At 40.4% G+C, this 24,062-nt stretch overlaps 1 protein-coding gene across 7 annotated transcripts in view; it reads right to left on the bottom strand.

Moving 5' to 3' along the window:
* Window positions 1-24,062, bottom strand: part of kcnh2b (potassium voltage-gated channel, subfamily H (eag-related), member 2b) — a 244,371-nt gene that overhangs the window by 190,500 nt on the left and 29,809 nt on the right. For all 7 annotated transcript variants that reach the window (XM_067578724.1, XM_067578726.1, XM_067578719.1 and 4 more), the window contains exon 2: window positions 23,530-23,760. In XM_067578724.1, the coding sequence (XP_067434825.1) occupies window positions 23,530-23,760 (231 nt within the window). The remainder of the gene's footprint in view (window positions 1-23,529; window positions 23,761-24,062) is intronic.

Genomic DNA, 24,062 nt, shown 5'->3' with positions numbered 1-24,062 from the left:
TCAGATGATGACATCGACGAGTACACGGAAGCAGACATAGGATCCATCGTGGCCACGCACAGTTCTAACTTGGTAATTAAGTTCACCAGTGACATGACACCAACGACGACGAGACAACCTGACACAGCGGAGCCAGGAGAACAACTTCTCACTGAGCGTTGATAAGACCAAGGAGCTGATGGTGGACAACAGCGGGAAAGGAGAGAGGCTGGACCCCCATTAACGCCATCAATGGGTCTGCTGTAGAGCCAGTCAGCAGCTTCAAGCTCCTCGGCGTTCACATCACTGAGGTCCTAAAAATTTTAATTGTATAATGGGATGTCACAATAAAGGAATCTTGAATCTTGAAACATGTCTCAATCAGGCTTATTGTCCTGCCTTCTTCCTGTCTTCTCCAACACTCAACCGTCTATGCACTCCTTGATATATCTTTTCATTTTTTGTAATTAAGAAAAGAAAATATCACTCCCATCTCTCACTCTGTCATCAATCCCTTTTCCCTTCATCGTTCTTCTCACCTCAATTAAGATTAGATGATATCTTTTTTCCCCATTTCTCTCCTCTTTACATCTACAGGGGGAAGACAAGCTTTGTTTTTTCTAACTCAACTTTGTTCTCCTGCGCTAAAAGCCAGATCTTTGACAGGAAGTGTATTGCATGACCACTTCCTGAGAGGGAAAGGGTCCAACGGGGACTTGGAATGAACCACAGCACTGACTACATAAGACAAGGTTTGTAATTTAGAGGTTTTGCTTTAACCTATTTAGCTTTATATGTAACACTGCATATGGATGATTGTCACTTAATAAAATATCCACATTTCTTTCCTCACTGTGACTGATAAGCTAAATACCAAAGAGTTGTTTTATATTTACGACAAAAGGTAATGCTACTAATAAATATATTTCCTCTTTCAGCTGATGTCTTGTTAACCCTCAAAATTGATCTTGTTTCTAGTGTTAAACAACACCAGAAAAAAAAACTTCAGAGTAGGGGAGGCTTAGTGTGAAGGAAGGGAAGGACAATGAAGCAATTAAGGAGATGGTGTCATTTGAGACAAGCTGACGTACTTTATACAGTATATAGACACAAAAGACAGGCGTGGTCTAGCTTACACTAGCAGAATAATGCATGGAGCAGAGGCATCCAGGTGTAACTTATAGCCGGCTTACGTGGGCTCTGACACATGACTCAGCGGTGGTGATAGTGTTTACTCTGAAAGCACCACTGATGTGATCCAACATAGACACCCTCAAATCATGTATAGTCTCTATTACTGCTGATGACTTTCCAATACATGCCATCATTTTTAAGATTTTTGAATTAGTTCCTTCAAGACAGGCATTGGTCACCACCGTTTCAGTATGAAAATAAAAAACGATTTGTTGTTCTTCAATAAATCATCTGAACTTTCCATCACCTGAACTGTCCAGACTAACAGTTTTATCAGTCAACTTTCAGCTGTATGAGCACATGAAGATAATGTAACATTGACGAAAATCCAACCGTGATGCATGTGTCAATTCTCTGCAGTTACTTAAAGGGAAACTTTGGTATTTTTCAACCTGGACCCTATTTTCCCTTCATCTTCTGTCTATTGCCCCTTCAGATTACATTACAGCCCATTTCGCGTCTGCTGGCTGGAGCGCTCTCGTTCAATACTAGACCAATTTCAAAAATTGTTGTCCCCATTAGTCACTCAGACACAAAAAGATGGGAAAATAGGGTCCGTGTTGAAAACTGCACTGATTTTTATACCATAGAGAAATCATTTCCATTCATAAAAAATCCATTCATCAATGTAGAGAAAGTACGGCATGGTTTTTGAAAATGGTTGGAACCTTTTAAGCATGCAGGCAGTGAGTATTTTATAGTGAGAGGATTTTCTGTTGAGCATTCCTTTAAAATCTGTAACCTAGTTTTCACTGCAACAACAACACATACTGTCTAACTGACATCCTGTAACAAACATGTTGCACAGACTTACACAGACTAGACATAAACACATTGAAATGTCAAAGTCATTTTAAGATTCTTCTGTAGAAATTGAGGAAAAAGATGCTTTGCTGAAACGCGGATGGCACGGCGCATTAATCGGATCTCGTTTCACACGCAATTAGAACGAGGAGTGGCTTCACTCTCTTCTCCTTCTATGCTCCATGAAGAACACACATATACACATACACACACAAACAACCATATACCAGCATTGAAACATAAGCACATACACAGAGATGGTCATACAGATATTCACACGCATGCACACACATTGATTTCAACTCATTAGGGATCAGGGATGTTGAAGTAATTGCCCTGCAGCCAGCCAAAGTTCATCACCAGGTGAATAGTATCATAACCACGTCTGAAACCAGCTGTGTGTGTGTCTTTGTGTGTGTGTGTGTGTGTGTGCACTTGGACTGTGAATAAAATGCACAACCATTCAGACAGATAAATACATCAAACAGCATGTGCTAGGAACCAGTTTGTCCACTTGCAGTAGCCTCAGTGGAGCAGAATGCAATGTAGCCACAAGGTATTTTGTATCTTGAGTCAGGTGCTTATAACAAAAACACTTGCATTCTTGCTTTTACTCTATTTATTGTCTCAACTTAACACGTAGTGAATGCAGGATGTTCAAACATCCTCTCTGACGGTTGTTGGAAGTCATTCAGGAAAATGTGCGACAATCACCGACTGAAGTCACAGGATGAGGTCGGCTGAGGAAAAGTACACACACTAAGTAATTCTTGAAATTCCTGACATGGTACGGATTGATAATATGAGTTTCATAGTATTTAAAGACTATTTTCCTTCACTATTTCCCCTTGCTAACCTTGGTCATTCCCTCTCTCCTATCTGCTGCTCTGCAATCCTCTCAAGTCTCCCTTCGGTCTTCATAAAGAAGAAATATTAAGAAGAGTTCACTGCCTGCTCTCTATTAAAAAATTGAGACCTGAGGGCAAAGACAGGTTGGAAGGCCCTCCGTAGCCTCTGTGTAATATGAACCATAAGTCGCGGGGGCCATGGCTTCACTACACCTTGCTGTCTGTGGTGAATAATGCATGCGGATGGGGCCCCAGGCGAGCCAGGCTCTCGTGTGGTCACTGCAGCGGGGCCAGAGGCTCAGCGGCAAGCAGCGCTAGGGTTTCACCTGGCATCAAGGGTTATCTGTTGATCTGAAGTCAGCAGGTGAGCTGACCAGCGCTTGGGTTTCATCTGGCGCCAGGGGGTTATCTCACTGACATGGGAGTCAGATTCAAGCATGACGGTGTGGAGTGTCCCCGGATTTAGGATAAGTAGTTTTGAATGCAGGCGGGATCCCCTCAGGAAATCAATAGGGCAGCCCGGAGTAAGCAAATTTCAAAGAGGGAAGAGGGTGATAAGCCGTCTCTTTTTTGACCTCTCTATCACACTGTAAATCCTGTTTATAATAATGCAGCTGAGGCTACTGGAGATGAAATTTTAACCGTTAAAGTGATGATGACTATGGTGGTAGTGGCACCAGTAATCCTGGTAATGAAAATTGTAACAGAAATCATCATAGAGATGACAATACAAGTGATTAAAAAGTATTGAGATCAATAGTTATGTCAATATGTCTTTAAATTTTGCTACAGGGATTTAGGTAATAGTTTTAATAATTGCAATACATAGTCATGTAACATGTACATGTTTCATCCGCCTCATTTGTCTGCCATCCATATTGCATGTACAACTCTAGTGCTGCTCCAGTGACAGCTAATGAATGACTCCCCATTAGCTGTCTATCAAATATTCCACTTCCATTTATCTTTTAATTACAAAGACAGATGTATAAAATATACTTTAATGAGATGCCAACTGGATACTACGTTGTCCCCCCCGGGATCAGCTGAGAAAAAAAAAAAAGATCCGTGTGTAAATCTGTGTTCACGGTTTATAAAGCGTGCTCTCGGATTCATAATCCGTGCTCTTGGATTTGTAAAGCGTGCCCGCGGATTTGCAATCCTTGCACTCAAACGACGGCGGTGAAGTCAGTTTTAAGTTGGATATTCGTCAGACGTTCAAGCAGCTTCTTCTTATTCAGTTTCACCAAGTGTTGGCAGTGAGAGGACGCTTAGCTCACCTCCAAGTGCTCACGCTTAGGGACCATCAATGAATTACTGTTTAAATGATACAAGACCTTCATGCTAACTTGTGCATATCAGTGAAAACTATGATTTAAATTTTTTTACTAAATTGGTCTCATGTAGCACAATTATTTTGACTGCTAATGTGTAATTAACTTATTTTACATAAATATTAGAATAAAAAATACTTGCAGTTTTTGTTGGTTTTCTTTTCTCAGCTGACCCAACATACAATAATGTATGTATATCATAATATATTCAATGTCACTGTTAGGAGATTATTGGACCATCAACAATTCTGAAATGAATTTAGTTACAAACATCCAAATATACTGAACGTATATATTGTCTCTCTGATTCACGAAAGCCATATGAAAAAGCAAAAAACACCTAAAATAAAATATGTACAACAGGAATTCTCTGTAGCCGTCTTTTGTTTTCACCACTGCTCAGCAGTCACGCTTTTTCTCTCCCTCCTTCTTTCAATTACCTTCAACTCTCCATCAACCGCTCTTTCCATTCCCTCCTTCCTCCCTCTGAATGGCGCTACATTAAGTCCTAATAGCATTGGAAAAGACATACTATCCAATAACTTGGGTCTGTGCAAGTTCCATTTATCCTTCCACTGCCTCTTAAGTGCTTAGATAAATATCTCTGCAACAACATTAAACGCGACTGGCTTGGTATTCAAAGCCTAAGCAAGGATGGAAAAAGTAGTCCCCATTTCATCATGGTTGACAGTTGTTTTTGTCACGGTTTAGTGCATCCAGAGTATCTTCCCAACATAATATTCGACAGTGTCGTGCGCTACCAAACTAAGTGAGTACTACCATCACTAGATGAGGTTATGTATGCAAATGTGGCCGTTAGAGCAGATGAGAATGGTGTACACACAAAAACACACAAATGTATATGAAAACACACACATGCACAGGTACTAACATAGAAAGACAAATAACCAATTGCATAAACACGCATGCACAGACAGATATGCGCTCACTCACACGCACACATAGTCAACCACAGACAAAAAGACAAGTGCACACACACAGTACAATCTTTCACACACATGCGTGCACACACATACACACACAGGTACAAACACACACAGAAATACTCAAAGACACATACAAAATTGAGGTTGCTCAAGCGTAATAATACCGTACGTGTTCAACATCATTAGTTGTACTGGGTTATTAAACATCCCCCAAACAGACTTTCACAATAATGTGCCAACACCATCAATCAGCTCTGCAAACATAAGACTCTGGCTCTCAGTGGGTTCAGAGCCACACCAACCAACCAACCAACCAACAACTTTAGGTATTTGTTTCTGCTGGCTTGTCCCAAATGATCTCACAGACTGAAGAGAAAGAAAAATAGATTTTTTTAATGGTTATGCGCAAAACAACATCACACGCATGGAAGAAAAGAACAGACAGTGATGAGAGATTTCTTATGAAATAGTTCAAGATTGCATTCTTGTAAATAAAGTAAATTTACAGTATATTTACTGATATATACTCAAGACTCAAATATGACGAAAATTGAGATTTTGCTGAGAAATCTTCAACTATCATTGGTGTCGTTTTACCCTTTATCTGCCAACCTGAAAAAGATGGCATTTATTTTTTATTTATTACTCAAGAGCTCTAGTATTTGCTGATGGATAAAACTTCAGATACAGAAGCAAGAACATCTAAAACAGTTCACATCTCCTCAGAACTTCTGAAGGAACAGAGCCAGTGCATCTTGGTCAGCATAAACTTTGAACACGCCAAACCTGGCAGTTCAAAGGCCCCTTTGAACAAACTCTTCTTTTTTGATCAAATGTTTTATTCCTATTCCATAAGATAAAAAACTGGTCACCACTGCACCTCCTGTTTTCACATTTATTCAAAAACATCCAGGGTAAACCGGGAGAAAATTTACAGAAATAAAACAGGAAGTCCTTCTTTAATTCAACACCCTGCCACATGATAACATTTCACATAACAGCTTGAGGAGCAGACTTAATATTTAGCCAAAAGATCGTAGTACTATCTCTAAAGAGGGATGTGTTTCAAGTTTAAAACATCAAGGCATTGACAGAAGTGTCAGCCGTGTGTTCTGGAGAAATATGAATGCTTATAGACAATCTTTAACCCTCATCGGGCTTAATGGCAGAGAGCATGCTGCAGAGTAGGATTGATGTAGCTGAAGTAGGTGAAGCTATAGAGAACCTTAAACTTGTTTATGATCCATAAGTAAAAAACAAATACTGCTACACATCCAAAAAAAAGCCTCTTCTGTAGATAATTTCAGTAGAGCAAAGGGAGAGTTAAAATCATGCCTAACTTACATTTTTTTAAAGAGTAACTTAACACCGGGCTGAAAAGTTTTACTGTTTTAGAACAGCACTTGGTAAGAACCAACGAGAACACGTTCCCAAATAGAAATGATTAAAGGGGGGAGACATCCTGTTCAGGGGCAAGTCAGAAAATGACCTGTAAAATAACAATCTACATATTTATAGCTGTAATTGTCTATGTAGGACCCCGTGCAAGAACCCTTTTTATTCAATAATTACTTTTAGCTGCATAATTAACTTACAAGGTTAACGTTTTATGCTCGCTTGATATATTTCGTGTTATTACTGCTATGCACTGTCCTCAAGGTTTTAGGGGGGTTTTTTCCCCCCTGTGCAACTAATTTGAAAAAATTGCATTTTTAGTGGAAAAAGTTGAAGCTGAAATGGTTTTTGCACATGCAGCATAGTGTTCAGCTACCCCACCACCATCACCATCAGAAAAAATAAATTTAAAAAAAGTGAAGTACCAAATTTCCTCTTATCCAATAGGGAAAATATCAAGCAATCTTTTTTTTACAACTCCAAAAATGAACAACCCTAATTATTATGTCAAACAACAGCAACCATGTACTTTTTGTAATGTGGCACATATGTAATCAGTGACACTTCCACAACAGCTTTCAAGAGCTCCTGGGCTAGAAAGTTTCAATATTGCAAGTACTCTTGAAACACCTGCAGGTGCAAAAAGTTTTGGAAAAAGTCTTTGCTGAATCGCTTTTAACAGTCGCACTGAAAAATAATCCTGTCAGGAGGAAAAGCATTAGGTGCCCTGGTGAGACTGACAGTATTAGGGTTCTGGTTAGGGTTCTGGTTAGGGTTCTGGTCAGGGTTCTGGTTAGGGCTGTGGTGATCTCTATTTAACAGGAGACGAAGGAATCTTTAACGAGCAGCTACTTTTGCATTTTAATGTTTCTGAGGGCGGATGGCTGGGTCGATGCTGGATGTCAGACCTTCTTGCTCCACTTCACTAACTCCCAAATAAGCACAACAAGATGAATGGAAGAAGGGAAGAAATGCAGAGAGATCAAAAGAGAGTTTTACGTCAGAGGACACAAGCAAGAAGTGGCTATAAAGGGATAACAAGAAGGTAGAAAGGTCAGAGAGAAAGAATGAAGAAATTAGATGGGAAATGGAAGAAAAGTGGAAAAGAGAGGAAAGACATTTTTCACCGGGAAAATTGCCAGAGAAGTTACCTTGATATTATTTTACCCATTTCAACAAAAACATGTTTTGTTCCCAGGAAATGTGTTTCCTATTGCTCTGAACAGTGCAGTATAACAGATGAATAGGTCACCCACATACTGCCCTGTGTGTCGCTGTGAGTGAGTGAGTGAGTGAGTGAGTGAGTGAGTGAGTGATGAAGGGAAGAATGGTAAGGCGTCGCGCCCTCATAGGCCTGGGCCACAAGAAAAGGGGGAATGAGCGATAGTGCCGAGCTAATGTTTCAGATTATTTCCTTGGGCTGTGTCATTGGGGAATGAGGGTCTGCAGTAATTCTAATTGAAATTAAACTAATACACCAGCAAATAAGCCAGACCCACAATGCTAATGGATGTGAACTGTACACGCTGCAACAAACAACATTAATGTTCTCCAGGACTGAAACAACGGGGAGAGTAAATGTTTAATGCATTAGTGTTGGCTATGAGGAATAACGGCAAGCGACAAATGAGAGTGGTGCAGATGAATTCTACTCTGACGAGTGCTTTTGATTTCACACTCAGTGTAAAAGCCATGGGGACAGGTAGGCTAGTCAAACCTACACACTGTTTCTTTGTGCATCATATACAAGATGAGCAACTGAGCAGCAAAGGCCCCTCCCAACGGTAGAAATTTACACCTAATGACAGAAGAAAGAATGAAAGAAAGTGACAGTTATATGAATAATTTCAACAGAATTAGTCCTCACATTATATGAATATGTATCCTACGTCTTTAAAAATACTGAGTATAAGACCAGAATCAGATACATACTCAGATGATGTGATTCTATGATAAATGCTAACAATGCCTACAAGCTGCTCATATGAGAGATGCAGAATAAATGCTGAACCTTGTTTCCAATATATTCTGGGTTTTTCTCTCGGAATTTATGTACAATTATAGAAGACAAATGTCAGATGCTATTTTTGGCTGTTCAGAAAAAGGTACATGATGTTTTTCTTACGCTGCTGAAGTTGTTCTACATAATCAGCTGAAAAGAAACCCCCAAAAATTAACTTCCTCTGATGCCCTGGTAAAGTACAAAGCTTGCACATACTGCATGGAGTCCTTGTACAGAAAGGTCACTCAGCCTATTTGGGAGTAAGATATTGTCTTAAATTACATGAATCAAAAACAAAAGTGAAGCTTGTGGTGCTTTAATCTTTTAGCAGTTTCAAAGAAAGCAGGTCTGTGTACACGTAGACATGTACATCTTCAAACCATCTTTACCCGTGTGTGTTTGTTTAACTGTGAATGTGACAATGAGAAAGACAGAAGAATGGAGGAAGAGGCAGAGGGGAATACGGCCTCTGCTTTACATCAGCCAGTGGTTTGTCAGCCACAATAGCGTCTCAAACAAACAATAATGTGGGCAAGCAGTCAGAACTGCAGGATGAGCATTTGTTTAGCCACACACACACACACACACACACACACACACACACACACACACACACACAGAGGAGCCATTTCTTCAGTCAGCATGAGATCCCGCAGTACTTTCCATATAGCTTCACATGCACATAAACACACATATACACAAGTGCAAACATAAAGCATACTATATATACTCTATTTGCATTTAGAAACAGAGACAACACACAAAACTATGCATATTCGTCAAACCTGAAAGCACACACATTTACATATCCCATTTCAAATGGCCTCTTTTGATTAATATGACGTATTACCCTATTTACCATTCTTATTCTGCCCCAGTGCCGTTTCCTCTCTGCGTTCAGCAGCGTGAAGCAGCAATAGCAGCTGGGAAAGCTAGGCCATCTGAGCGTTTGCACCCCGGAGGAGAATGAAACACATCTGACGGATATTAGGGCTCACACTCCACCGCAGAGGTTGATTGACAGGCTCTGCTGGACTGGTGCCACGCAGGCAAATGAAGTAATAAAGCTATAAGAATGGGCCCGCTCCACCTATTCACCTTATTATTGTCTCCAACACTCCCTCTGTGTGTCTATCAGTCTTTATAAGATGAGTGTTGTGTCAGGTGAGTCCAGCTGGCACCATGGCAGGACCCATTATTTTCCTCAGTTGTTATAGAAGGGATACTAAAGCAAAGCCTAAAGCAAATCAAGACTACAAGTCATCATACAACATGATGTGTTTATCTAAAAAGAAAATGGGTCAAGACAGTTTTCACCTGACACGTTTGTTCACAATGCATTTGTTCTATAATTCAACCCCGGCCAGTAGAAGACAGAGGTGCCGCTATGCCTTACTCAGAGATATCTTACATCTGTAATCACATGTACAATTCAAACTTACTAATACTTAAAGCCTATTTGACCTGTTTTATTACATGATTGGATCCATCTGACTGACTTCGACTGGGACGCAGTGACTACTGTAAGATTGAGTAAGTTCTGTGCAGGATAACAAGACCATAAGGGAAGAAGGCAGGTCCACTGTACCTATTAACCCAGCATCACAACATCCATCCATCACCCTGTCTGTCATTTATGGTGTCTGGCTGGCTGTCTGTCTCGAATCTGACACATTTCTGGTCTGCATGTAGGTGTGTGACGATGACAGGGAGGCTGTGAATGATCTAATGTGTAGCATCATATATTTCTTATGAAATCATATCTACCACATCTAGTGTAATGTATTGCTGGATGCATTAGGATGCTGGATGGAGTTTGTTAGCTGTGTGTCACCTAGCATAGCTACAATCTGCACCTGTCGATTTCATTTCATTCCTCTTCATCATGTTTGGAAATTAATTCAAACATTAGTGTTTGCTGTAAAGAGATAGAACCGATGTACTTTTGTAAAACTGCATCATAAGTGAGGGCTGAATTCCATGAATCAGCATATTCAGCAACCAATTACTTAAGTTTTGCATCTATTTGGATGATTAGGTTAACTTAAACCATGATTAGGTTTAAGTTAAAGTTGGGGTAAGATTTTGGTCATTTGTTCCATGAGAGCCTGGTTGAGTCCACTCAATCAATAAATAACAGAGGAATAGATATAACAGTAAACTAATATTACAAATATTTCTTTTGAAATAAATGTGTCAGCTCAGGATATTAAAAAATGATTTAGAGCTAATGTTGGCTCTAATGGTAAACATCTAAACGTTGTTGCTGTGGTTGCATTGTCAGGGGAAGAAAGAGAGAGAGAGAGAGAGAGAGAGAGAGCACAGTGAGGCATACACACAAATGGACAGGATATGCCGATTCATATTACAGTCAAGGTTTCCACATACATATACATACTTTCCACTGAGACACAGAGAGAAAAATTTACATACTGTGCACATGCATATTCAGATTAGCCCGGAGTGGAAAGAACAAGACTCTCAGAATAATAAAAGTGCAAGAGGAGCAGCTTTGAACCCCTGTACTCATACTTCTATCAGATGACTACATACAGCAGCACCTTGTAGCCTGGAAATGTCTAGACACTTGGACAGAAAGACAGGAAAAGAAGGAGGAGGAGAGAGAGAGAGAGGAGATGTTAGGGAGATAAATGCAGAAAGAGAGACACATTGCACTATACATACAGTGAAACAACAATAAGGAAAGAACATGTTGGTGTGATTCCCAACAACATGACAAACATCAAAGATCTGTCAAGATGTTTGAGACCTCACATGCTATCTTTACTTATTTTTGCAACATGTTTCTCTCACTACTCAAATGACTCAAACTCACACAAATACACACACAGAGTATAGGAAAGAGCTTACACACTCTGTCTGTGAGTGCATTCATGTTTTTCACACATAATAGTGTGTATATGTGTGTGCAAGAAAACACACAATGGCAATTATCTACCAGGGCATGCGTTATATGCATATACAACATGTATCCACAAAAACATACCCAGAATTTAAAAGTGACAAAAACAATTCTGAGTGGACAATTAAAGATAACTTGCAAAGAATGATGCTAACACTTTTGTTACATTAATATAGGATCAACATTTTGGTAAAAAAAAAAAAAAAATAGGTTGAGTAAATCAAATTACACCTCAAACTGAATCCCTTTGTAAGTGAAAAATGAGTTTTTATGAATGAGTTCTGATGCGAAACATTTTAAAATGACTTCTTGCCATTTGTGAAACACTCAGAATAGCAAGTTCAAAACAGGAGAGTCAATGGCCATTTGCATGCTGATGTAGGATTGCAGAGAACACAGAGAGATAGAGAGACAGAGAGAGAGAGGAAGGGAGGGAGCATGAGGGTGTAACACAGAGAGAAGAGGAAAGGGAGTTTAAGGCTCTGGGGTAATGGGCTAAACTTATCCACACACTTTGAGATAACCATTCATAGAAAGCAAATTTATATTGAGCTTGCACACGTACACACACACAGACACCTCTGAGACTCGTTCAAACTCGGCTTCATTCATTTAAACACAATGGCTTGAATGCATTCATTCAGTACTGACAGCCTCCCACTACAGGAAACATATCCTCAAAGCTTGGAAGGCACCGACTCTACTGCTAACTGAAGAAAAGGTACATTAGTAATTTAAGTTGTGCTGGCTGAGAGACACACAAGCATATTAATGTGTATATTCACAGTTTGCATTTTTATGCGGTTATAAATAAGAGAAATGTGAATGTATGAAATGTAAGAACAGATTACATCTGCATGCAAAGTGTGAAGAGCGGCGGCGTCCCTCTTTACATGGAAGCATCGTGAGACTGGAACGCATCAGAAATGCTTTCTAGGGATGAAATGAGTTATGAAAAAATGATTATCAGACTTGGGATTCAACTTGTTTCCACATTCTCTTCACAAGCAGGGTTGCATGTATGAAGCACACGGAATACCATGTGTTAGGCACACTGGTGTTTCTCAAGCACATCTAAGCACGATCCAAAAAAGCCCAGAGTGAAAGAGACTATGCTTCACTGTAGCATATATTAGAGCTTGACATTTCACACTAAAATCAGGTCAGCTTGGCCGGATTTCTCACATCACAGCTTCTGGTTTTGAGTCAGACTTGAGTGAAAAACTAATTATGAAAACAGTGATTAGGGAGACACTGCTGTCATTAGTGAGTATGACACACCAACAACCAATTCACTCCACTGGTGTTCATATATATCTTTAAAAGGGACAGGAGTGGGACCAACTGATGATCCACAACAGTCAAAATGTGTATTCAAAAGCCAAGATTGACCACCAGAACATTGTTCAGTTTCTAAACTGGGACTCCAAACAGACTGAGAGCCTTTTATCTGCCGATTCCCATCATAATAAGATTACCAGTATATTTTAATCAGCCACTTCCCAGGGCAAGATTAAATTGACTGCTTAAATTGAATTAAATTTGGATCCTTAGCCTCAGCTGAATAGAGTGAAGGGCCACTGCTGTGTACTTAGCGCGGATATTAACTATTATTTCAGTCCAGGAAACACACAAACACACACACACACCTGTACACACACAGACATAGACATGTGTTATTGTAGATGCCCACATTGATTTGGATGTTGAGATGGTTCTGTTGCCTCTTTGGACCTTTACTGCGTGCATGAGTGTGTATATATGTGTGTTTGAGCATGCAGAGCAGCCTGGTACAGCACATTGGGTGACTAATGAGGCGGACACACAATGCAGCGCTATCACAGTTCGACATGTCATGATTCATTATTTGGCTGTCATTTAAAAAAAAAAAAAAAAAAAAAGGAGGGGAATATACACACTAACACTTATACACACTTATACCCACACTGGGAGCTCAGCACACAGAGAGTCACACTGAAACAGTAATATTGGATTAACTGTGTAATTTGATCCTTAAATGACTTAATACATACATCCCAGTCCCGGTGATCTTACAATTCATGGTAATTGTAAGATCATTGTAATTGTAAGTGTACTGGTGATGCTGCTGACTCCTATTCATCACCTTAGCAATCTCTCTTTCTCTCTCATTCATGTCATAATCTTCATTCGTGCTAAAACAAAACAAAAAGCTCACCATGTCTATTTTGAAAATGGATGCCTCTCCTTTTCAGTTCAAAAAAAAAAAAAAACAACCTAATGCAACTTGTTATGTGGGCGACAGCTGACAGCATTAGTCGTGTTTGTGCGTGTTATGGGCTCTTAGCTGGAGGTGGGATCATCCATGGCAGTCATCGACGCAGAGTGCTAACCTCTCCTGAGAGGCTGCAGGTCTCTCTAAGTACTTTGCTTAGCTACTGCTGCTAGGCAATCAAGAGTCCCCTCAGTCACACACACACATACACACAGGACAGCCTGCTCCTCTGGGCTCACTGCATTATCACAGCACAATGCTGTTAGGACGCTCACGTTGTCCGATAGACACCTGCTGGTCCTCACGATCTACAACACACTCAAAAACAGTCTTTTCAAAAGGCCTGGGGGTGTTATCAACTCGCGGTCCCACGAGGCAGAAAAACTAATGCTTATGTCTGCTGCTGGTGTAGTGTTTTCTGAGGCAATTCCACAGGATTTCAAGGTTTTATGGCTGCTGCTGCTGCTGCTAAAACTGCTCGTCAGTGTTTGAATGCTTTGCTTCTTCTACCTGTGCAGCAGGTCATTTCCAGATGGTCTGCAATTTAACTCAGAGGCATTAAGACACATTTTATAGCACAAACCTCTAAAAGACTTGCACTGGGCCATGAATTCTGTTGAGACTGCTAAGAGTAACACCTGTGATTACAGCCAATAGGCAACACGTTCACACACCCTGTATCCTAGCATTACATTATTATGCTGTAGTGATTTACTGTTTATTCAAAGCCAGTGTTCAGTGTCGACGCAGGAAGTAACGTGACACAGCTTCACATACTTTGACAGCTGTTGTGAAAATGAAGACACTCACTATCTCTTGCGCAGCTCTAAAGAGGGGGAGTCAGATTTTTATACAGCTGAGATAATGTAAAGGACAGAGCGTTGTTGACACAGCTGCCGACTGACCTTGGATCATTTGTTTCAGTCATTATAAAAATGATAAAGAGGTAGAGAGTGCCTGACCTTTGATGGAAGAAATTGGGAAAACAAAAGGGGGAAGACTCTTGGTGGAGGCTTTAGAAAAGTTATGAAATGATTTGAGCATATAGGTTAATGAACAGATTACTGTCACTGCTTATGTATTATGTTGTACATTACAATTTGGATACATTTGAACAAATCCTCGTGACCCCCCTGAAGGTACGTAAGCAAGGATTGAAGCGATGTCACTGTGATCTAATAACAGTCTAACGTCCATCAAATCAAGCTGAATTTCTCCTCCATTTGGAAAATGAGTTGGCCATCAGAACTAAGTGCCCCCCTTTCAACCAACAAAACAACAACATAGAGCGTCTTCTGGTTCATGGTCCAATAAGAGCTAAGTGTTCTGGGCATTTATGACAGATGGCAGGTAGACATGTCCTCGAGTCAAAAGTTGGTAATAATATGATGACATTACCTTTAAATTCTTTGCACACCGGCAGCATGTTTGATTGTCTGCAATAAGCACGATGTCACATTTTATTGTCTGGCCTTGTGAAAGACATTTCTTTCCTTTTTATTTCCACTTGAATGGAGTGTTAGTACACCATGAATACTAAAGGAGTATCCACATTTGTATGCAGTGATTTGTTTGTTCAAATTTAGGCAATTTTGCCGTCAATGTAAGTTTACCAGTCAGTCTGTGTTGTTCTCTAAAGTACATTAAATTCTGCTTTGTCATGAGGAGTTTCAGAAAGCTGAGTTGAGTCTGACAAAATTAGCCTCTACGTCTAGCTAAATACTTTATATGGAAACTACTTTAAAAAGGCACAAATAAAAGATTCTTTGGTTTGGCAAGAAATTATTTAAAAACTGAAAAAAAAGGCTGTAAAAATAAATCACCAGACGTTGCCAAAAAATAAGTAGGTTGATCACAATCATTGGTGTGTAATAGATGCTGCTGTAGTTATTAGTATTAGCTACAGTATGATGGGCTAATGGAATTGACTTGAAGTTTATGTACTTGTACCCGTCACTTCACTCAGCTCTGTTGTGACAAAAATTGATATTTACTCACAGAGCACAGTTTGACAAGCTTACATAATCCTAAGTGGAAAAAAACATGGAATTTTCTTTTCAAGGGATTTCTGTCACCTGAGTTTAGTCTGCTGTTGCAGAAAGGAGCTGTCTAACAGCCACCTCTTGCAATAGGATTCAGACTTGGTTCCGCAGCTCAGCACTGACAACAGTGACAGCCTTGAATTGATCTAGCTCATGATGGCTGTCTTCATAGCCTCTTGATACAGACAACCTGTATTAGAAGCCGCTCTGTCACGTCGTCACAGGCTGATGGTGAGCAATGTTCTCTGAGCCTTGCTGAGCTGCGGGTCGTGAGAATGTTAAAGACTCAGAGTGTCATTGAAACAAGGAGGGAAGGTAACCTGGAGATAGCGAAGGAACGCGACTAAAGCCAAGAAGAGAGACGGGAGGAAAGCAAGAGAGACAGTGAGACACAATCAGACAGACTGAGAGGAGGAAGATAAGAAACAAGAGGTGAAATAGAATGAGTGAGATTCAGAGAAAGATAGAAGAGTGTAAATGTAAGAGAGAGAGAAAAAGGGTAATATCTATTCAGTTAAAAAGAGATTGGTCTATTCACTCCGAGGGTTGGGGTCTGATAGCTACTTCCATTTTGGATCCGGTCCCCCAAAATACACAGATTTGTTTAGCTCCCGCACTAACGAATCTCATCGAGTCTACTCGTTTTTTTTCATTAGCAAAGAGCAATAAAAAACACTGGTAGCAGCTTCTTATTTTCAGACCATTGGTGTGTCTAACTAAATGACAAACATCACCGGCAGCAGATTAGATCAGCTGGAGCTAAATAACGTTAATTCCCTTACGGCCAAATAAAAAGTTTGCCTGTTCTTTGGTTAATGTGCTCTCTGCAACTGTTCTCTTTATTCTGCCAGTGAGAAGACACATCACTCTATAAACCACTGTACAATCACAAGTGGACTGTGTACTGTAGGGTGGCAGCTCTTCTCTGGAGAAATGATCAGCTGATCGCCTCATGTCAAACTTTGACTCATATCAGTATTTGGAGGGAGTAGCTCCTGAAGTACAGTAGGCTATAGCTGTTAATGAAATGTGTCAGATACATATAATGAGCACTAAATATAATATACTGCTCATCTTATTCTCAGGTTGTGAACGTTAAAACAGTTTTGTTTCTGCCTTCTCAGCTAACAAAAGGTGATTAGATATCTTTGAGTTCTGGTTATTTTAGCCTTTAGTTAGTTAGTTTAGTTGATAAGGGATTTGAAAAGATTCAGTTTCAATAAGTGGATTTGATAAAATATGAATTGAAACCTATCAATGTGTAAATATGGATCCCTTTCCCCATTCACTGTTTCTTCTGTTTCCAAGAGAACAAAAATACATAGGCTCATTTTTTCCCTTTTTAACACTTCCTCATCACCATCATATTCCCTCTTGTACCTCTGTAAAGCAAAGTCCAACATAAAACTGCATGCTTGTGACATTCAGCCAGAAGGGGGATGCAAAGCCTTGCAGGTACAGTAATACCTAACTGGGGCAGTAGCCCTTTCTGTACCAAGCCTGCGACATGCATGGTGTGTGTGTGCACGTTTCCAATCGCAGCTTACCTGGAGAGGATGATTGATTAAGCTGGTGAGCAATCGGAGTTGGACAATTGAGCGTGAAAGTGAGAAAGGAGATCCATCATGGTGAAGGCTCAAGCCTGAGCTTGGCACTAGATAAATGGGATGAGATGAAGCCTGTGTGTGCATGTAGTGTGTGTATGCAATGCATTCATGCATGTGTGTATGTTCTCTGTATGCATGTATGTGTGGGCCGTGGTTACACCATCCCACCGTTCGAAGTAACACACACACACACACACACACACCTGCACACTCATTGCTTAGGTTGCTTTTTGAGATGAAGGGAGAGGCTATTCTTTCTTTTCCCTGTTCGTCTTTATGAGAGGAGGGAGGGGCGAGGGAGGGGTGAGGGAGGGGGAAGAAGGAGGCGAAGGGGACAAGAGGAGGTGGCATAGTGTTTCCTCCCTGTGTGCATTATGGATGAGGCGTGTCCACGCTGTTCGATCAGCGGCTCTCTGATGGCTTGAAGGAGGCCCGCTGGGGTTACCTAAGACTCTGTGTTTGTGTCTTTGTGAGCCTGAGTGTGTGTGACTATGACTGAAAGAGAGGAGACACCAGGGTCACACCTGCCCACACACACACAGATACCAAACACCCTGACATGGGCATCATTTTTGATTCTTTCACTATCTTTAATTCAGTAAAGAACAATAAGGATTTTATAAAGCTTTAGGTCAGCACAGACACATAACAAGTTTTGATATCTGATGTAAAACAATGGCAAGAGGCGCCAGAAGGTTTTTATTGATGGGATGAAGACATGAGCTGCAATAACTGCTCCAAACCCTTTACTTTTCCTCACAAGCTACAGTGTAGTAGTTACATGCAGCTAGTCTATGGTATCAACCTAGCATCAGTGTCCTGGACAGACAGGAGGTGTGTCCAGTGGAGGAGGAGCGCCAAAATGGGCATCAAGTCCAATCTTCCATCCAATCATAAGAGCGTCCTTTGGTTACTGTGACAACATGATGAGGGCCTCTCTACGAACTCCATGGTAACGATCCAAACAGAACTCCCCATTCATAGAGTACAATATGTCTGGTGTGTAGGTGCGGTTTGTATCTATACTTCTATTGTGTTGTCAGTTGAGTTCAGTCATATCGGCGCAGCAGATGACAGCTTTTCAGAATGCATTCATGACTTCCTTAAGGCAAGCTGCAGAACATTTACAATGCATAACATCTTGTCAGTATGTAGAAGACACAATGCATTGGGGTTTTCATTGGCAATCAGCAGTTCATTTGTGAGACTAGAGGACACTCAGAGAGAAAAAAACCCACTAAAATCTAATTATTCTCCCACTTGCTGAACACTCACTTGCCTTTAAATTTCACTGATTTCTCACAACAAAAGCTACAAGAATCAGTATCAACTGTCTATCTCCTTCAGTTTTATATTTACAGCTAAAAAACTACTTGTTCAATACTTGTTTCTGATTGGCTGGAAAGTGACTTAATATTGTATATCAAATGTAGCTCAGGCCATCATTTCAAACAGCCAAGCAGGAAAGGTAACATCAACACTGGCGCTTTAGTCAACTGTCAATGATGAAACAAACCTAACCATGAGATAAAACTGACTTCAACACACTTTTAAAACTGGATGATGATGATTTGGACACAGCCAATCATGAATCCTGTGGTGCGTGGTCATGGTATGAGCGTGATAATACACTTTATGGCACAATCAATCAATAAACTCAGCAGAAGAAATGCCACACGCTTCAGGTCACTTATTCAACTCAAAAACATCATCCATTATTTTTGATCATCAGAACACCTCACAGATTGTCATTGTTTACCTAAATGTCTAATATAAATCCACGCAGACCACTACCACGCCCATCTAACAACAAAATTTCATAAAAATACATAATTACAATGTTTTTAGGTCTTTGTTTTAATCAGGAATAATGATTTTCTTCACCTTTATAGTTTGTCTGTGCACTCTTTTTCCCCCCAGTGAAGCCCTGATTCATAGTCATACTGCTGTAAACAGTAGATTCTCACATGGGAGTTGCCCAGTATTATCACTGGAGCAACTGGGAATTCTAATCTCACCCAGAATCCATGACACACATCCCTGGGCAGAGCAGATGCTTAAAGCTGGCAGCCAGCAGGAATGATGCAATTAGCTTGTCTACAAGAAAATCCAACCTAAATCTTTGTCGTGGGGAGCTGCAGGGCAACGGCAGAAAGATAAAGAGGAATGTTGAGTAATGAGAACTTGACCCCCCCCCCCCCCCCCCCCCCCCCCCCCCGCCCCCATCTGCTCCAGAGGAGTTATTGAGTATGAAAATGACATGAAACTGTATGGATATAATTTCATGGAGACACTGAGCATGATCAGTTGACTCTTTATGGCTAAATGAAGGTTTTAAAACAGCATCCGTGGAGTACGATCTTCCTTTTATGAAAAATGCTGGATGCTCTTTACACTTTGCATCATATAAAAACGCCAAAAGGGGAAATTTCCATTATTTGTTACATAACATATTGTGTTGCAAATGTGCCCATCCCTCGCTGACCTCTTGTTACCTCTGATACTGCTATTTTATGGATATGTGATCAGATTAGTCGTTGCTTTGAGAATGTCATTATATGAGTCACTTCCCTGATAAAACTACAAAGTGCAGAGCTATAAAATGTTTGTTTTCTAAAAACGGGAGAGCATATTGGGCTACTGCACTGTCTCTGCCAACAGCTGCTTTACATCTGCCAGCCCGTACTGGCACAAGACCCTCGCAAGCATAAATGTTATAGCTTCCAAAGCCTTTAAATACATTATTGTACGTGTTGTTAGCATGATGGAATCTCGTTAACGCAGCCAGTGGGACAGGAGTGACAACACCTCAGTAATTCTATATACAGGGTTGTAGCTTTTTATGAGGTACTTCTGTATAGCAGATCGCTGATGTAAGTGCGTCCACATCTCCAGTATAAACAGTGGAAAGTGAAATGTGCAGAGGGGAGGGTTGAATTGGCACAGCAGTCCTCAGAAGTATCACTAGAGAGGAGACAGCTGGCGCCATCTCTCTGTGCTTCTCCCTCTCTCTCTCTCTCTCTTATACTTCTCTCGCTACCAACAACACTTTCAGATTACGTGAGGAACGCGCTCTGACAGTCGCTCTTTCTCTCTCTCTCTCTCTCATTCTCTCACTTTGTTTCTCCCACCTCTCAAGCTCTCTGGTTTTTCCTCACTTATTCAGGGCCGTGCTGTTTCTCTGCCTCTTAAGTCTTTTTTACCCTCCGTTTGTTTCGAGCCCTTCCCTCCTCCCTCGGCTTCCTCCATCTGTCTCTCTCTCTCCTCCCTTCCCTCCTCCTGCCTCTCTCACTCAATTCAATTTTTCAATACAGTAAGCTTTTTTGGCATGAATGTCAGATGAACAAGCGTCAAGGATAATATAATTCATTAAATAAAATAAAATCAATGAATAAATGAAAAGAAGAAGAAAATAGCAAAAAATATTAAACGTGTTTTGTGTGTGTGTGCTTGTTTGAGTGTATTTGTTAAAGATTGTTAGAAGACTGAAGACTGGGCCTAACTTTACAATAAGTCCTTAAATAACTGTGTGTGTGTGTGTGTGTGTGTGTGTGTGTGTGTGTGTGTGTGTGTAACTCTACTATCTTGTTAAATTTACTTTGAATAATCTCATTTACAGATGAATATTGCCAAAGCATCAGGGGAAATACATTTCAATAATGAGATGAAAAAAAATACAATTTAGTAAATAAATAAAATAAAAAGAAAATTGCAGAGAACATTAGACACGTTTCGTGTGTGTGTGTCACATGTATATTGTCACATGTACTGTACAGTGGCTGCATTGGCAGGACTATATAAAGTCATAATGTTGCCAAAGCATAGAAACACTGTTAAATTAAAGGTGATAGAACAATTATATGACATTCACAATAGTAATTAATGGAACAGATAGGATAAAAAACCATATGTACAATAGACTATGTCAAGATTTCTTTGTCACATTGAGTGATGTTTAAATTATGAATCTCTCAGTTTGTGACATGCAGTCACAGCTCAGTATGCTGTATGTCCTCCTCATAGAATCTGTTGCTTTTCACTGTCATCTAGGAGTTTGGGATTAACAAATTCCACTCTAATATTATTGTATTTGTCACATTTTAAGAGGAAGTGCATCTGTGTCTCTAGCTCACCTGTCATGCAGTGACCACAGACTCTGTCCTCTGTCGGTAGCTATGACTTGTTGTGTCATCCTGTCTCTATGGCTGACTGTGGTCACTCAGTCTGTATTTGGTCAGGATGTGTCTCTGCTTTGTATCTCTGACAGGAAAGAGATTTTCTGCTAATTTATATTCATGCTTTACGGGCAGATATCAATTAAGTTTGTTTTGGTTTGATTCTCTCCATGTTCCAGATAGGTATCTTTTGTTAGTTTAATAATTTGGTTGACTCTGATTGGTGGTTGGAAAGCAATGCTGGTCTGAGGTTGAACAGACCGGCACTGTTCTACCCCCCCTCTCCCTCTCTCTCTCTCTCTCCCCGTCCCTCCTCCTCTCTCTCTCTCTCTCCTCCTGTTCTGGTGTCTGTCTACAGGTGGAAAATGTCCAGCAGATGCTTTGGCTGTAGCTCAGGGAGTTGCTGACTTTATTACCATGGCCACTCTTTATCGCCATGGAAGCTGCCTATCGTTACGGTTACCTGGTCCTGGTCCAGTTGGCATGTGTATAGACATAAATATGCACTTGCTGATGGAGAGTATTCTCCAAGGGTTTTCCCCCATTTACTTTCCTTTTAAGTGCATTTTACTATAAAGCTTCATTCAGGTTAGGTCCTCTGAAAGTCAAACTGGAAACAAGACCACATGTAGCATACTGCATTTTCTGCACCGTCATGAAATCTGGCACTAAAAAGTTGTAAGAGACACAAACTCCAACATGGATTTATCAGTAAACAGTTGTCAAGTCTCACACATAACAGCTCACACATAAAAATGAGCTGGTGGTGCCAAATGTTCCGTACAGAACAGATACTGACACCAACTGAGAAACAAGTGCGTTTTATAGTGAGAAAAATCCAAAAAACACGTACAAATGTCACATACAAGCACACTCAAATACACACACACACACACACACACAAGCACTTTCCGAAGTGCTCTTAACATCCCGATGTATGCAATCTCACAGAAACTATCATGGCATGTAATCCCCATTGATTTAGCACTGCACTCCTATGACATTGAAAAAAGGTCTGAATCAATGCAAAAGTCATTATCCTTTTTATTCCATTATTCCAAGACATGAGGGGCAGGCTACAGAGGTCTGGTCACCTCACTTCTTTCTAACTTCACAAGCACAGATTTTCTCCATTTTCAAACTTGTAGTCTTCAGGCAAAACCAATATCAGCTCAAGTGACATCACTTGAGGCAACTTATCAGATTTCACACAGCTCCCTCTGGAGCCACAGAAGGTTTTATATTACTTTTTTTTCATATATGCAGTAGTACTCCCTGACACCTCTAACAGACCTTGATGCGTAAAACTGTATAGATTCCCCTTTAAAGAATCTAACGTACACTTTCTTCTCCAAACACAAAGTGTACACACACACACACACACACACACACACACACACTGGGGGATTTTCGCAGATTACTAATAAATACAAAGGTATAATAATAAAATAATAAATTATTTTAGCTTTTATTGCACTTACAGTAACATAACTAGTGTAGTCGTCATTGTTTCTCCTCTGCTCCGTTCCGTGTGTGTATGAGCCCCGCCCTCAGTGAAACACAAAGAGCAGAGGAGAGGAAAGAAACTATGGCAACCATAAATGACAGCAAAATGCAGTACAGACTCTCAAACTGAGCTGAAATGAAACTAGTGCATTAAAATTAGGCAAATCAATAAACAAACATAGTCTCTACTGCTTTTTGCTGTAATTTATGGTCGCATTAGTTTCTCTCCTCTCCTCTCTGTGTTTCACGGAGGGCGGGGCTCAGACAGAGTTGATGACAACTACATTTGTTACATTACTGCGAGTGCAATGAAAGCTTTGTGAGTAAAAAGCCAATACCAGTAATTTGTTCATTTAATCTGTGCACAAGACGGACAGACAACGAGGGGGCAGCGGGGACGACGGCAACAACCCAACCCTAGTCATCGCTAACTTTTGTTGTGAAATAACACACACTACTTTCCAACATGTCACACTACAACCACACACTCACTGACACACTGGGGGTTTTTTTTCCTACCGTCTTTGCGGTAAAGGTTGATCTCCACTTTCCTCTCCTCTGACCCCAGCAGGGCCTGCGCCATCTGAGCGATGGCCAGCCGCTTGGTGTCAGGTCCATACAGGAAGTTGCACGTGCACGGCTTCTGCATGATCTCAGCACGCGAGTAACCGCACATGAGGCAGAAGCCATCGTTGCAGAAGATAATGGCGCAGTTCTCCACTCTTGCGTTGGCAATGACAAACTTGCGACCTGTGGGTGGAAGAGAAATGTTTATTTATATTTAACGGTCACTGATATACATTTTAATTACATATTACATTCATCAATAATGTGTTTACTTTGAGCACCCTGGCCAGTAACAGAAATTGTTGTTTTAGACAGAACATGTTGTTCTCTGCGAGTGTTACACACATCTCTGGACACTTTATTTCCTTAGTTTACTAGTTTTCCTTTCTTTTTAGCACAGTTAACATACAAATATTTAAAGTAATGACATGATACTGTCCTTGTTTTCATACAGCACACATTTAATTGCATGTTTTGACAGTTTG

The sequence above is a fragment of the Thunnus thynnus genome, chromosome 21 (assembly GCF_963924715.1).
Source record: "Thunnus thynnus chromosome 21, fThuThy2.1, whole genome shotgun sequence".
NCBI classification, from domain to species: Eukaryota; Metazoa; Chordata; class Actinopteri; order Scombriformes; family Scombridae; genus Thunnus; species Thunnus thynnus.
Note: the sequence above shows the minus strand (reverse complement) of the source record. Positions and strands in the feature narration are given on the sequence as shown.